Consider the following 14,591-nt stretch of genomic DNA (forward strand, 5'->3'; position numbering starts at 1 on the left):
ATTTGAAAAAAAAACTCAACATTCTGTTTTTTTCTTTTTATATCTTTTAATTTGTGACAAAACATTGTTACTGTAAATATTGTAAAAATTATACTTATAGAAGATTCGTAGAAAACAAATTCAAAAATGAGCCATTCTTATAAAATTTGTCACAAATATCTTATGCTTTAGCATAAAATATAAAAAACACACGTGAATAAAATTATTTATCTATTCCCTTTTAAATAAAACAATAAGGACTTTCAGAAATGTATAAGAAACATTTGGTTTTTTGCAAGAAGCAACAATTAAGCCAAAACCCCACACTTGTTAGAAAAAGGAAATTCCAGATTATACCTTCAAAACAGAAATAAAAGATGAAAGCATGGCTTGTTTAAAGTAACAGAGTTAATAAGTAAAATCAAACTCGCATGGCGAGCAGAGTTAAGAGAACAAAGTGGGTCACAAACGAGATCCTCCTCCTTTAAAGAAACTTCTAATGATATAAATAACTCATTCTTAATGGAAAAAGATTTTAAGTTTAAAAAACTAAAATAACATTTAGTAGAGGGAAAATTTAGCTAAGACAAGCCAAGGGAATATTTTTTTCATTTTATAACCGTTGAATTTTGCGTTTAGGATCACCTATGTTCAACTCTATAGCCTTGTAATTTTGAACCTAATCCAGAAGACAAGGGAACTCCAGGATCAGATAGTGAGAGAAATTTTGCCTTCATAGAGGACTTTGATGGAATTAACCCGCATTTGAGTTACACAGAAAGGAAAATTGTAAAAACCTCCCACTATTAACCTGGTGGCAAAGGGGTCTATAACCCATGATCTATCTACCATTGAGGATATTTTACATCAGCACTGTGGTGGAAGGAAAATTCGTGTCTACCAACCATCGCCTAGGATTTGAAACTAGTTCACCTCTTTGGGAGACTCACGTTCTATTCCCTCAACCACTATGGCTCAAATCAAGAGAACTGTGGTTATCATATGTTTATGACCCAACAAAGCGATTTCCTTTATCTATACATTTTTCAAAATGAAAAGTGATTGATTAAAATCTAATAAAATTTTATAATTGTCAAAAATAAGTGGGATAGTTTTTCTTACCACCCTTGAATTGCACTAATTCAAGAAAAATATAAAATCTACCCCACTCAGGATCTATAAATAAGATATATAATACATCAAACTTTAAAACAAAAACAGAACAACATAACTGAAGATAACAGAAATAAAAAATTATAACTATATTGACAATGAAAAATGGATTGAATAATGTTAGTTATAGGTAAACTTTGAAATATATATATATGTGTGATAAAAATTTAATGAAAATCAGTTTGAAAAGAAAACTTTACAGACAAAAAAAAATATTTATATGTGAAGTAGTTTCCAACATTAAATAAATGATACTGAAATGAACTTACTTAGCACAAGAATTCTTACAGACAACATACTCCATATCATTTGTGTAGGGATTGAGAAAAACAAAACTGCTAGTTCGCAGCCACGTCCAATCTCTATTTTTTGCTCTGAACCGGTACATGACAGACATCACTTGACCTTTTAATTTAAGAACTACAAGAAAATAAAACATGGGTGTTTAATTGAAAGTTAAATTCATTTTTCAAAGTATATGATTGAGAATAAATAATTTCATGAAGAGTAATAATTTCGCAATTTAAAAGTAAAAAGAGTAAATTGATTTTGGAATTGAAGTCTCAAAATTTGAAATTGAAAATAGCTTAAACTAACTGATTTAAGTTTATTAGTTTTCTATCTGAGCATTAAGTTCATGACATAAAACAAGTTGGGACTATCCAAAGCTCAGAGTAACTTCTGCAACTAACACAAATCATGCATTACGTACGCAAAATACTCATTTTCAAAACATAAAACTAAATAACATAATATAATGCAATCCCCTTGGCAGAAGCGTGGCGATATTGTGGCAAAATGTTGCCAAGTTCTTGCAGAAAGATTTTTCTTTTTGGAAGTAAAAAATTTTACTTTTTGCAGAAATGTTCGAAACATGTTTTCTTTTATCCAGATATTAAATTCAAAAGATGCCTTTCTCCCACATCATAGAGGAAAGAAATGCTTATGATTTTTTTATTCTCCCTCTAAAATAGATAAATAAAGAATAATGAGGTAAAAAATGCTGGTTTTCTTTTCTGCAGAATTATATTCAAAACATGTCTATCTTGCACATCAGAGGGGAAGAGATTCCTTTCTATTTTCATTTGAAAAGAAAAATAATGTAAAAAAATTTGGTTTTCTTTTCTGGAGAAATTTTTGAAAGATTTTTTTCCACAGAATTATATTCACATGCTGTCTTCTTTGTCGTGCATCGGAGGGGACTTTTCTATTCTTATTTGAGAATAAGAGGATTTGCTTATGATTAAATTCAGCAAGAATTTTAATTTGATAATTCAATTTGGTCAGTTCAAATTCAATTTGATTTAATTGACGGAATAAAAGCACTTGTAAAATGAATTTTTTTTTAATTAAGAATTATTATCAACACTTATCACAAATTTTTCAAAATCAATAATATATAATGCATATCTGAAATCGCAAAAGTTTAAAACGTAGTTCACTCTAGAAATCATGTTCTTTCTTTCATTTTTTCAATTTGGTTGATATAAAATAGATTATTATAGATTAAAAAAGATAATATTTTTAATATATTCAGGGTGTCTGTTATATTTTAGGTTTTCAAATTCATGACTTTTCATAACTAATTCCAAGAATTTTTCATGACTTAACGAAGTTACTATTTTCTCCGACAAAAACACAACAATAAATTTAAAATATAATAACATTAATTGAAATGATAGTTATAACCAAAACTGTTATACTTTGCATCTTCATATTTATAGATTTTAAATTTAAAAAACAGAGTAAAGAAAGAGTTGAAGCAATAAAATAGCAGAAAAAAATACAAAAGCAAATAATTTTTCTTTCTTTTTTTTTCTGCAGAATTACATTCCAAAGATACTTTATTTGTTCATCGGAAAGGAAAGAAATACTCCTGATTTTTAATGTTAGCAACTTGGACCAATTCCATGATAAATATATGCAATGTTTTGATCAATTTTTCAACTTATTTTCATGGCAAAAAAACTATATGTTGATAATCCAATATTGTCAGTAAATGGTACAACCAAAACACAAGTATTTATGCACTATAAATGTTAAAAATTTATTTTCATGAAAAAAAACTATGATATGGTGATAATATGATAATGTCAGTAATTGGTTCAACCAAAAGATTTCCTAAGTTATCAGTTAAAATTTATTTTCAAGATAAAAAAACCTATGATATGTTGATAACTCCATTCTGTCAGTAAGTGGTTCAATCAACACAAGTTTATATGCACTAAATCAAATTGAAAAGCCAATTGTTTCATGCATTTTGTAATTTATATTTATCACATTTTTACCTTGTTCAAAACTTTCCTTCATGTGAGTTTGATCCTCTGGATGGAAAAAGTCAAAACAAGTTTTGCCTAAAAGTTCTTCTGGTTGATAGCCCAAAACACCTTGAACTCTAAAAAAAAATTATCATTCAGTTTTAAACATTTTATTTAAGAAATCTGTTATAATTACACTTAAAAAAATAATTAATTAATAAAGTAGAAGATCTTAATCCACCTTAAAAATCACATCTTAATCCATTTATAACTCTAAAAATATTTTTTTCAAGTATTAAAATAATAACTAAATCTTAAATAGCTTGATATCAATTATAAAAAATAAGATAACTTCAAAGTAAATTTTAAAAGCAGAGGAGTTCATTAATATGTTTCAATGACATTTTCATTTTTACTGCTTCTAAATATTCAAGATTTTCGTTTATATATAAGTGTGCTGAAGATTCTCCCACAAATAAGAAAACTGAAGCATAAAGGGTCATTTTTCTCTAAATTCTAAATAGAGTCATGTTGCTACACATAAATTTAGAGGCATTTTGTATGTGCACGACCATTTGTAGGTTTAAAACAGAGTGAGGTTTTTTAAAAGCATGTTTATTTGTGAGAATAATAAAAAAATAAAAAAACAATCATGATTTTCTATGTGTAAAATGGACAGTGGATCAAAACACTAAATTAGAATTATATAGTTGTTAAATATAGTTGTTAAATATAGGTAGTTGTTATACATAGTTGTTATATATAGTTGTTGTATATATTTGTTATGTATGAGTTAAGACAGTTAAAAATATACTTGTAAATCTTGCAACTTTGGGGTAATAAGAATGAATGTGATTTATCAAATATTTTCTTTCCTTTCTTTATTCATTAATTAATTTTAAATTAGCTTCAATGTTGAAACTTAAACATCATAATAGATATGGTGTAGCATAAAACAATTGGTTCTCAGAACTTTCCCATGATTACGCAGAAACCTAAAATATTATAGAAATGTTTTCATGATTTATAAATTTTTTAATATATTCCCTTTTAATACATAGATTATCAATAAAACGTAAAAAATGAATTTATTTAAAAAGACATAAGATCTTACATTAAAAATAAAGCCTAAAAAAAAGTTTTTATGACATTTTTTTTAAAAGCTATTTTAAGTAATATTACATCCTATTTGTTAATGTTTGTTGAAAAAAACATTAGTAATTCATCCAAAATTGACAAATTCTAACATAATTATTTATTATTATTAACAGTATTTGACAGAATTATTAACAGTATTTGATAAAATATCTACCTTTTTTTTTTTATAAACTATTGACTTAGAATCTGCAACCAAATTCTCAAAATATTTTATGCATTATTACAGGGCAATTCCATATGTGACGGAATGACATTTTGACTTGCATGATGACAATTAATTGAAGTTTCTATGCATCTAATTTCAAATAAACATGATTTTTTCTCATGCATGTCATTATTATTGGTATAATGTGATTCATAAACTAAAAAAAAAAGAATTTTGTATTTTTTTTATTTTTAATTTTATGAACTTTTTACTTGTGTGACGGAATGACATTTTGGCAACCAAGCTTTCGGCATGCCGCTTAGAACTGGTAGTTTCTGTGAATTTTGCAACTATTATTTTCCTGAACTATTTTTTACTTTTAGTATAATGTGTAAGCAATGTAAATTGTGAATTTGGAAAATTAACCTCAGGTTGGCTAGCAGTTATTAACATCTATTTGCTGTGACGGAATGACCGTGACGGAATGACAAAAAGTTTAGTGGAAGAAAGTCTTCATTTAAAAAATGTTTTATTAATATGTAAATGATAAACAGAATGTAACAGACAAACAGAATTAATATTTACGTAAGAATCAGTTAAAATTTCAACAATTTGAAAATTAGGTTGTCTCAGAAGAGGTTTTATATCTAACTTGCCAATGTCACATCTTATCTTCGTTCTCAGGAAATTTATGCATAAATCAATTTTTGTCCCATGTTCTTTAAATACTTTAACATCTAAATCGTCTTTGTTTATCAAAGTAATTTGCGCTGCATATAAATGTGCCTTCTTTTTTTTCGCAGTATGGGACAATGATTAAAGAGCCGACCGCATGCTCCTCAATCATGTTTTCCATTTCCTCTTCAAAACAGTGGCTTTTCAAATCATACACTTGGTTTTGGTTAAAATTAGAAAGCATTCAGATTTTGATGATTCGCTTCTCAACTACATGAGCATCTAGTGCAGGTCTCTTGTTCCTGGCAATGCTAATGTAGCAAGTGTCCAGCTGAAGTCATTCTCTTTTGCCCTCTCTTAAATAGAATAGCTGGACAAAAACAAAACTTCAACGATTTGTTGCTTCGACTTTATGAAATCATAAAATTCTTTTACATATTATGTGCCATTTTACAGTAGCCAACATCTTGTTTGGCCTTTTAGAACAACATCACAATTACATGGTATTTATAGGTGCATGTGCTGTGAGGTATTAATGAAATACACTTAACAAAAATGAGAATAAGAACAAAAATGAGATAAGACACACTTTACATCAATATCTGCTTCTTTATGAAAAGCCTCTTTTAAGGCCATAAGTATATATTGCATCTGCACTCTTCGTTACTCTGTCAGAGTTTGTATTATGACTGAATCCTTCATACTTGGGGGCTTGTAACTAACATCATCTTGACAGTAAAAATTTTTTAACCAAATTAAACAGCTCATCAACATTACTTTTCTCACTTAGTTTCTTTTGAGTTCGATGTTAAATACTTCTCTTATAAAGACTGAATTAATTTTTTTACCTCTATTGGTGATTTTGGAAGTGAGTGTACAATTTTTTTTATGGCTTTACCAAGACTCTGCAGGAATTTGTATAAGGAATTTAAATTATTTGTATGTGAAGAGATTGGTAAAATTTGATTTTTTTCTTTGTTTACACAATCTCCGCACAACAGCGTTTGCACTTCTGAGTTTTTTAAGTCCAACTTTTGTCGCGGAAGCTTTCTTCTCTGCCTTTCTTTCTCTGTTTTTTTTCTTCATCATATCATGGGTATCTTGGTCTTTTTCAAGATTTTATCTGTCTTTCAACAGCTGTTTTAGCCATTAGGTTAATTGAAAAAAAAATAATTCCCTAGTTTTTGACTAAGCTTCTCAAGGACTCGTTCTGTCATTCCATCGCCGAAGATGTGTCATTCCGTCACGCTAATTATTGGAAGTTAATAATCAAATGCATAGAATTTTACAATTTCTCATTGATTCTAATGCCACATCTGCTTTATATTCCAAAATATACACATTTTCATTCAAAAACGCAGTTGCTATTTAAAAAAGTATACTAAAACATGTGACGGAATGACACAAAAAAAAGTTACTTTTATTTAATATATTAAATTTAAAATGACTTAAAGACTATGTTTTAAATGTTTAAATTTTGTACTATATGCATATTTTTATCAAAATATTGCAAAAGAAAGATACATTTCTTTTATTTTATAAGTATTTTTCAAGAAAACAATTTGAGCACAAATGTGAAGAATTCACTTGTCAGCCATGTGATTACTTTAGAATGCTGCCAAATTCAAAAAACTTAAAATTATCAAAAATTAAACAGTAATATGTAGACTTTGGCTATTTTTGAACATATTTTTAAAATTAAAATATGCAATTCATAAAAAAAAATTTTCACTTAAAAGTTGACACTTTCGTGGAATTGCCCTACACAATATAATTTTCAGCAATAAAAGCAATTTAGCAATAAAAGTTAATACAAAAATTGTTCATCCAACACTGTGCAACAAAAAAAATTAAATTAAAAAAAAATTTAAGTTTACAGATATTTACATGAAATATTATCAATTCGCCAATAAAACAGCTACATTAAAAAACAATTCATTTTTTTTTTAACTCAAAATAAAATTTTATACAATATTTTGCCAACTTCTTTTGTAGAATAGATTCAAATTTAATTACCTTTGATCAACAAAAGTGAATTTTCCATCAGCACTGTGGCGAGAAATGAATTCACTAGATGAATTTGAACCCATTAGATCACTATTGTTGGGTGTGCTTGTAACTTGAAGCCGACCAATCGCAACAAGACAACAATGGCTCCCACCATGTCCATCTTCTGGGTCCATTCGGTCAATTTGTACACCTGGTGGTAAAAAATCTAATCAAACGATTTCAAATGTTTAATCTGCTTTTTAAACAATAAAAAAGCAAATGATTGAAAACAAATGAATTATTCACATAAATTTAAAGCAAACACATGAGGAAAAACATTTAGAGATGTCAACCAGTTACAGCAAACTTGCACATTGGCAAAGTTTATTGTTTTGTTTTTTTTAAAGTTGTTGTTGTTGTTTATTTAACTTTACTAAACTAGTTTATTGTTGTTTATTACTGTTGTTTATTTATAAACAACAATAAACTAGTTTATTTACTTTACTAGTTTATTGTTGTTTATTTAACTTTACTAAACTGTAAAGTTAAACATTTATTTGATATTCTAAAAACAAAATGAGCTTAACACATTTAATTGTGTAAAGATTAACAACTTAGAATTAGAAAAATTGCTTAGTTTATTCCTTGATTGAAAAAATATAGTTAAAAAATATAACAAAAAGTGGCTATTAAATAGTGTATTTTCCTGGGTTTTTAAAAGACTTTTGTAATTTCATAATCTGAACTAAATGAAGTAGAAATAACAAAAAATCTGCAATGGTTGGCATCCTTTGAAATACACAAAATTCAGAAACATAAAACATTAGTTTTCATTACCAATATTATAAGTAGCAATAATAATTTAATTTAGAGGGTGGAATAATTGCCAAGTGACATAAGATAACATAAGACATGTAAAGTACAGTATACCAAATATTACAACTAATGGCTTAAAATTTAATGTTCAAGAAAAAAGAAACAAAGACAGAGCAAAATTTTTTTGATATTAGTCTTATATCAGTTTTAACTCATTTAAGAAATATTTTACAGCATCATCATTCATCGTCAATTATTATCAGGATGAAATTACATTTAAGTTTAAAAGTTGTTAAAGCAATATTAAAATAAAATTATATAAGTATAATTTTAACATAAAATGCAGTAACAACTAATGTAAATTACAAAATTGTCTTATAAGAAAATTAAAAAAATTTAAATTAAAAAAGTTTTTAAATCAAAGAAAGAATGACTAAAAAATCCCAGATCTTGGTTCAAGTCCACATTATAAATCCCCAAAAAATACTTATTGCAATTTTCTAAAAATTTAGCTCTTGAAATTAAGAATATTCTTTACAATAGTTGTTTTTAAAATAAAATTTTTCTTAATAAAACCGAAAATGATAGAGATCTTTAAGAAATTACAGCAATCAACACTACATTTTTTAAAACTGTAGCAAAATTATCAATTAATCATAACTACTTAATTTTTTTATAAATATCATTAAAAAGTACTTATTTACAAAAGACCAAGTCAACCAATTACAACATACAGGGGAATTCAAAATTACTTTTTTAAAAACAATATATAAAAATAATATGGATAAGTTCTATTAATTGAACAGGAACAAGTAAAAAAAAAATGAAAAACAATGTTTGTAAACACTGAGTTTAATTGGTATAAGGGTGTATGTCTAGATTTTTTCTGTTGTAGCTTAATGATTGCAAAATTCTCAGCTGAGTGTGTCAGATGCCTCTGGGGATAAGCTGCAACATTTCTGGGTAGAATTGAACAATAATTTTTTTTATACCTTACATATTAATAACATAAAAATTATGCCATAACTGAATTAGGCTCATTATCAATTTATTTTATTGCATGTCAAAGTTGGAAAGATAGTTTAGATTGCCACAGCATAATTAAACTAGTAAAGTTTAAATATTACACTAAATAGAAATATATCATAATAATAAGAGCTTTTTTTTGTCCTTAAAATTAATGCTTTTTACAGAGAGTTGCAGTTTATAGAATTGTATTACATAGATCTTCGACTGTTTTGCTATTATTTAATTAATTTTCAATAAATTTTATTTATATTCATTATTAATTCATTAATATATTTTCAATATTATAAAAATGCCAATAAGAATTTAGAGTGAACAAATTTTTCTTGTTGTTTCAAGGAACTTTCAATGTCAGTGGTCCATGCATTGAGATGACACATTAGGGTAAATTCTCTATCATACAGACTGCTAATGAATAGAAAACTGTATAACTTACAAATATTAAACATCACTTTTACAGATATTAAACATCACATAATACATAAGTATTATAATATATAATTAACTTCTAACAATGATCACCAAACCAATCAATAAATTTATTAACAGCTACTATATCGTTAACAGTTGTATGTAATTAAAAAAAATTAATTACAAAAGAATTAATAATATTCAACAAATTTAATCAATAAGAAAAAAATCTTTAGAAGAAAAACACATTTAAATTGAAGCAGTACCTGTTGGAGGCCATGTTTTAATATAACCAGTTGAATGTACAACTGCATATGCATTGCCGTCAGTAGATGGACCCAAGCTGTTTCGCTCTCGAAGGCGATGCAAATGGCCTGAACACATGGCATCTGGTTGGAGATTGCCAATCTTCATGCGACAGATGAAACCTCTTCTAGAGCCCATACACAGACGCATGGAAGCTAAAAAAATTAATCAAGTAATTGTAAAGAAAAACTAATTTAACATGCTTAAAACAAAGAAAGCTAACAGAGATCACCCTCATGATTAATAAAAAAAATATTAACATTAATTATAACTTTAATTACATAAAAAATAAATCCAATGTGCAGCCCTGAATATTTTCAAATAAAAAAAAATTATGATAAGAACAAGCATATCAAAGTTGGACAAAGTTGGATCAGAAATGATTTTTCAAAAAATGATGCAATTTTGGACCTTGGGACCTGAATTTTCTTGACTTTTTAAGTAGAATCCTCAATACAAAGATAAATCAAAAAAAGTTTTTAAAAAAACTGATATTTATAGTTGTATACAGAAAAAAAACTAAAATTAAAATTATTACTTACGTTAAGTGGATATTTAAAAGTATTTTGGATTTTACAATATATAAAATGTATAAGAAATGAAAAACAATACTCTTGCAATAATTTGTTGCACAATAAAAAAAAAAATACAACTTAAAAATGTTATTAAGTTTATCTTTAATCCACTGAACTTAGCTTTTTCTGAACTTCCAGTTGCAAGCTTTCCTACATCAAAAAATAGATTTTCTACTTGTTAGTCAATGGAAGAGTGTTAATTAGGTAGGGAATTTCCATACAATTTTAACCAGGAGCTCAATGCTTGGAGAGTTAACATCATTTTCCAATTAGCAATGAGGCATATTAAGAAAAAAACTTTTGGGGACAGAAATAAGATTATAACTCTGAACAATGAGCAATTAATGGATGGTCCCTAAATTTGAATTATAGTACGTTTACGATTTTTAATAATTATAAGTTTTATTGTCATTAAATAAAATCTAATGATAATGTAGCATCCCTAAATGACTAAGTTTTAAAGTGTTTAAAAACTACACAATCAGAAATTAGTGAATAAAATCCCGAGTTAAACGAGTATTTTTAGAACTTAATAAAGTAAATTAATAATTATTAAAACCATTGACTGCAATCTGGAAAAAGATTGCAATATGACTTTATTACTTCACATTTTAAGATTATTCACTCTTATGTTAAAACTGAGAATTCTTATTTTAAATAAAAATTATGCAAAATCATAGGCATCATTTAATTTGGAAAAAGGCAGTACCTAACTTTTTTTACTAGAAGTTGAAAAAGTACACTTAAGGCACATGGTTAAGAAAATTCCATGTATGAAAAAAATATATTTGTCCCCATATTCCAAAAAAAGTAGGTAAAACTAAGAAATTCTTTAAAAAGCGAAGAAAATTTACTAAATAACGAGTAATGGAAAATAAACGCAATGGAAAATTGAGCTTAACTGCAATTAAAAATTAAAATCCAAAGAAATTACAGTAATTCTATAGCAGCTGTTAACTCAGAATAGTAAGACTTTTTTAAAACAAAAAGACACAAGCATCAGCTTAAATTTGTGTATTTATGTAAAATAATGTATTTAATTAAATTATAATATAATATTATGTGTAAAATTAATGTATATAAGTAAAATTTGAAATTATAAAAAATAATAACATAAAACCAACATATTTGAAAAATATATATCATATTTACAAAATGTAAAAGAATAACTAAATTCCAGAAAGAAAACTTCAAAAGCAATGAGTATACTAAATTTGGTCAAATTTATTTTTATAAACCAATCTTGTTCACATAAATTCAGTGATTATTGATATACCTGTGCACTAAAAGGAGGAGGATTTTATGCATACCATAATTTTCTTTTTTAAATGAAAATGAAAATTTGTGGTAGCTATTATCAGTTACAAAACATAAATATTTTAAGTTATAAATAATTTTAACGAGCTTATTATTCAAGATAGCCTTCATAAGGTACTATGGAACAGACCCACACATATGAAAAGCCAATATGTTATTTCATGTAAATTCAATATATAAAACAGCATTAATACTAATAGCTCTAAAGTAATCTTACATTGGTGACCTTCTTTCTTTACAGTGCCAGCTAAAATAAAAAAAAGACTAATTAAAAAATGGAAATAAAACCAAACTAACTTATATTTAGTAAACAAAATTATATCAAGCTAATTCATATTACATTTTAGAATTTATTACAACATGTCTTATATTTATTCCTCTACCTGTCAAAAGTTTCAAAAATTGTCAAAATTAATTCTATAATCAATCTACATCATTAATATTAATTTAAAAAATTTGAAAACAAGGTAATAAAAAAAGAAGAAAAACATGTTTTAAGACTTAGACAGTTAAAGGGTTAAAAAAAACAATAGTATGTTATATTAATTACGTCTTAATATTAGGTTATTTTGATTATATTTTCAAATTTATTTATTGATAATTGAGATAATTAATAAGTTAGTAAAAAATTTATAAATAATATAAACAATAGATTAATATGTGTTGTTAGCACAAATAAAGAGCAATTATTTAGGTTGAAAACTTTTTTTAAACAATAAACATTATTACTTACTTTTCAGATCCAATATTCTCCCAGCATTTGGAGATTCCTGAGTTGAAAGTTGCTCCCTGACTTTATCAATGTCATCCGGATGAACGAGATCAAAAATACATGCATTGAACCAATCAGCCTGATTATGGAAATAAAAAATATTTTTTTTACATTCATTTTTTAATTTATCAATAAATTCAGAATATCTGTAAATGACAATGCATGAAAACCAAGTTTATGTAGTATATCTGGGTTTTTATTAAACTCCTGGTATTTTAATGCGAAGTATGAAATATAAATATTAATTCTATATTTTAAGTAAGCATTGTATTTACAATGAAATCTCATGAACTGACTATCTCAGTATGTTATGATTAAATACCAAACAGAAAAAAATACTTAAATCTATCTTTATAAGTTATTAACTATTCTCCTTTTATAAAAATTTTCTTCACAAATTCAGTTTCATCACCATTAATGTATTAAAATTTAAAGTTCAGAGAAAAGTCAATTCAGACAAACCTTAGAGTATACAATGGAGTTCGTATACAACTACACAAACTTCGCTTTTGTAGAATAATTATTACGAGTTTACTTATTCATAAACATATTGGCGGCATACAAAAATATGTATATAATTTTGAAGAAAAAAAAATATGTAAAAATAGAATTGATAAAATAAAAATTTTACAATTGAAGCAAACAGCAAATATTTTCAACTGTCTAACTGAAAAAAATTTAAAACAAAATTTTATAGAAAGCAGAAATATGGCTGTTTTTTATTTTAATACAGCAATGTAAAGATGCAACAAATGCAATTAATTATTAAAAGATATTCATTAAAAGATGAATTAAGACATATCAGAGTTTATTCTGTTATTATTTATTTTTTAGAGTGATTAAAAACTTCTCAATAAAACATTTTTAAAAGCATCAAAATAAATGAATCATTACTAAATGAAAATTCTAGTTTACCTGAGATTGATTTAGCACAGATGACAGGGAGTCAGAAACATAAATAATGCGTCCTGTATCTCGACCAGAATCCCCACAAGAAATGACATATAGGAAGCCATCAGCTGCCTAGAAAAATTTAACATTTATAAGTAGCAATTCAATTAAAACTCGAAAATTTCTGTAAAGAAATATAAAAATAAAAGTTTTATATGAAAACAACACACATTTCTTTTAAACAGTGTAGAATTTACACTACAACAAAATAGAATGAATCTTAATTTCTGTATAAATATTTTCTAAGTCACCAAGTAACGAAGTAATCAAGTATTCTAACTAATCAAGGAATAAAACCTGCTCAATTTCAGTTTGGTTTTAGTTTTAAAATATAGATATTAGATCTCCATATGTGTGTTTAAAATAGTCTAATAGTTTTTAAGAACAGAAAAATATGTTAAGCTCTAAATTTGGCTATAGATTTTTTTAAAACTTTTTTTTCTTTTTTTATGAGTGAACCAGCGGCAAAATTTAAATCAGTAAAGAACAGGTTCACTTAAATAATTTATTTCTAGTGTGTAAGTATGGCAAAAATGCAAATTTTTTTTAACTACATAATAGCTGGAATGATTCATCTAACATTAAAATGGAAAAATAATTTATATCTCATGCAAACAAAAGTAATTTTGTACCGAATAATAGAAATTTAAACATTTTCTTTGAAAAACATATGCCAGAATAAAAATATATCAACCAATTTTCTTAATAAATAGATAAATAAATAAAAAATAAATAAAAATAAAGCAAATAAATAAGAAGAATTAAAAAAATATATTAAAAAAAACCTTTAGCTGTTGGAGAACACAGATAAAAATTGTAAATTTTATACCCATCCAAGTTTTTAAAGAGTACTAATTTTTTCTAAAGTTTATAAATTTATCAATGAACTCTGAAAATTTAAAGGCTATTATAAACAAAACAATAACTATTACTTTGAAAAATCACAAAAAGAGGGAAAATTACTCATAGTTTTGACTTTGGTCAAACTAATTAAAAAATGTTACAAGTTTTAATTTATATCATATTAACAGGGATGAGAT

General features: G+C 25.9%; 1 protein-coding gene across 19 annotated transcripts in view; it reads right to left on the minus strand.

Annotated features, from left to right (window-relative positions):
- Positions 1 to 14,591, minus strand: part of tgo (Aryl hydrocarbon receptor nuclear translocator homolog tgo) — a 116,763-nt gene that overhangs the window by 10,704 nt on the left and 91,468 nt on the right. For 11 of the 19 annotated variants that reach the window (XM_016068683.4, XM_071178560.2, XM_016068681.5 and 8 more), the window contains 7 exons: positions 13,516 to 13,623; positions 12,562 to 12,679; positions 12,046 to 12,075; positions 9,897 to 10,091; positions 7,405 to 7,603; positions 3,441 to 3,547; positions 1,422 to 1,572 (listed from right to left, as the gene is read on the minus strand). In XM_016068683.4, coding sequence (XP_015924169.1) covers positions 1,422 to 1,572; positions 3,441 to 3,547; positions 7,405 to 7,603; positions 9,897 to 10,091; positions 12,046 to 12,075; positions 12,562 to 12,679; positions 13,516 to 13,623 — 908 coding nt within the window. The remainder of the gene's footprint in view (positions 1 to 1,421; positions 1,573 to 3,440; positions 3,548 to 7,404; positions 7,604 to 9,896; positions 10,092 to 12,045; positions 12,076 to 12,561; positions 12,680 to 13,515; positions 13,624 to 14,591) is intronic. The other 8 variants (XM_071178558.2, XM_071178555.2, XM_071178559.2 and 5 more) reach the window with 1 other exon arrangement.

The sequence above is a fragment of the Parasteatoda tepidariorum genome, chromosome 6 (assembly GCF_982258835.1).
Source record: "Parasteatoda tepidariorum strain Cologne lab strain chromosome 6, Ptep-v5.0, whole genome shotgun sequence".
In the NCBI taxonomy this organism is placed as follows: Eukaryota; Metazoa; Arthropoda; class Arachnida; order Araneae; family Theridiidae; genus Parasteatoda; species Parasteatoda tepidariorum.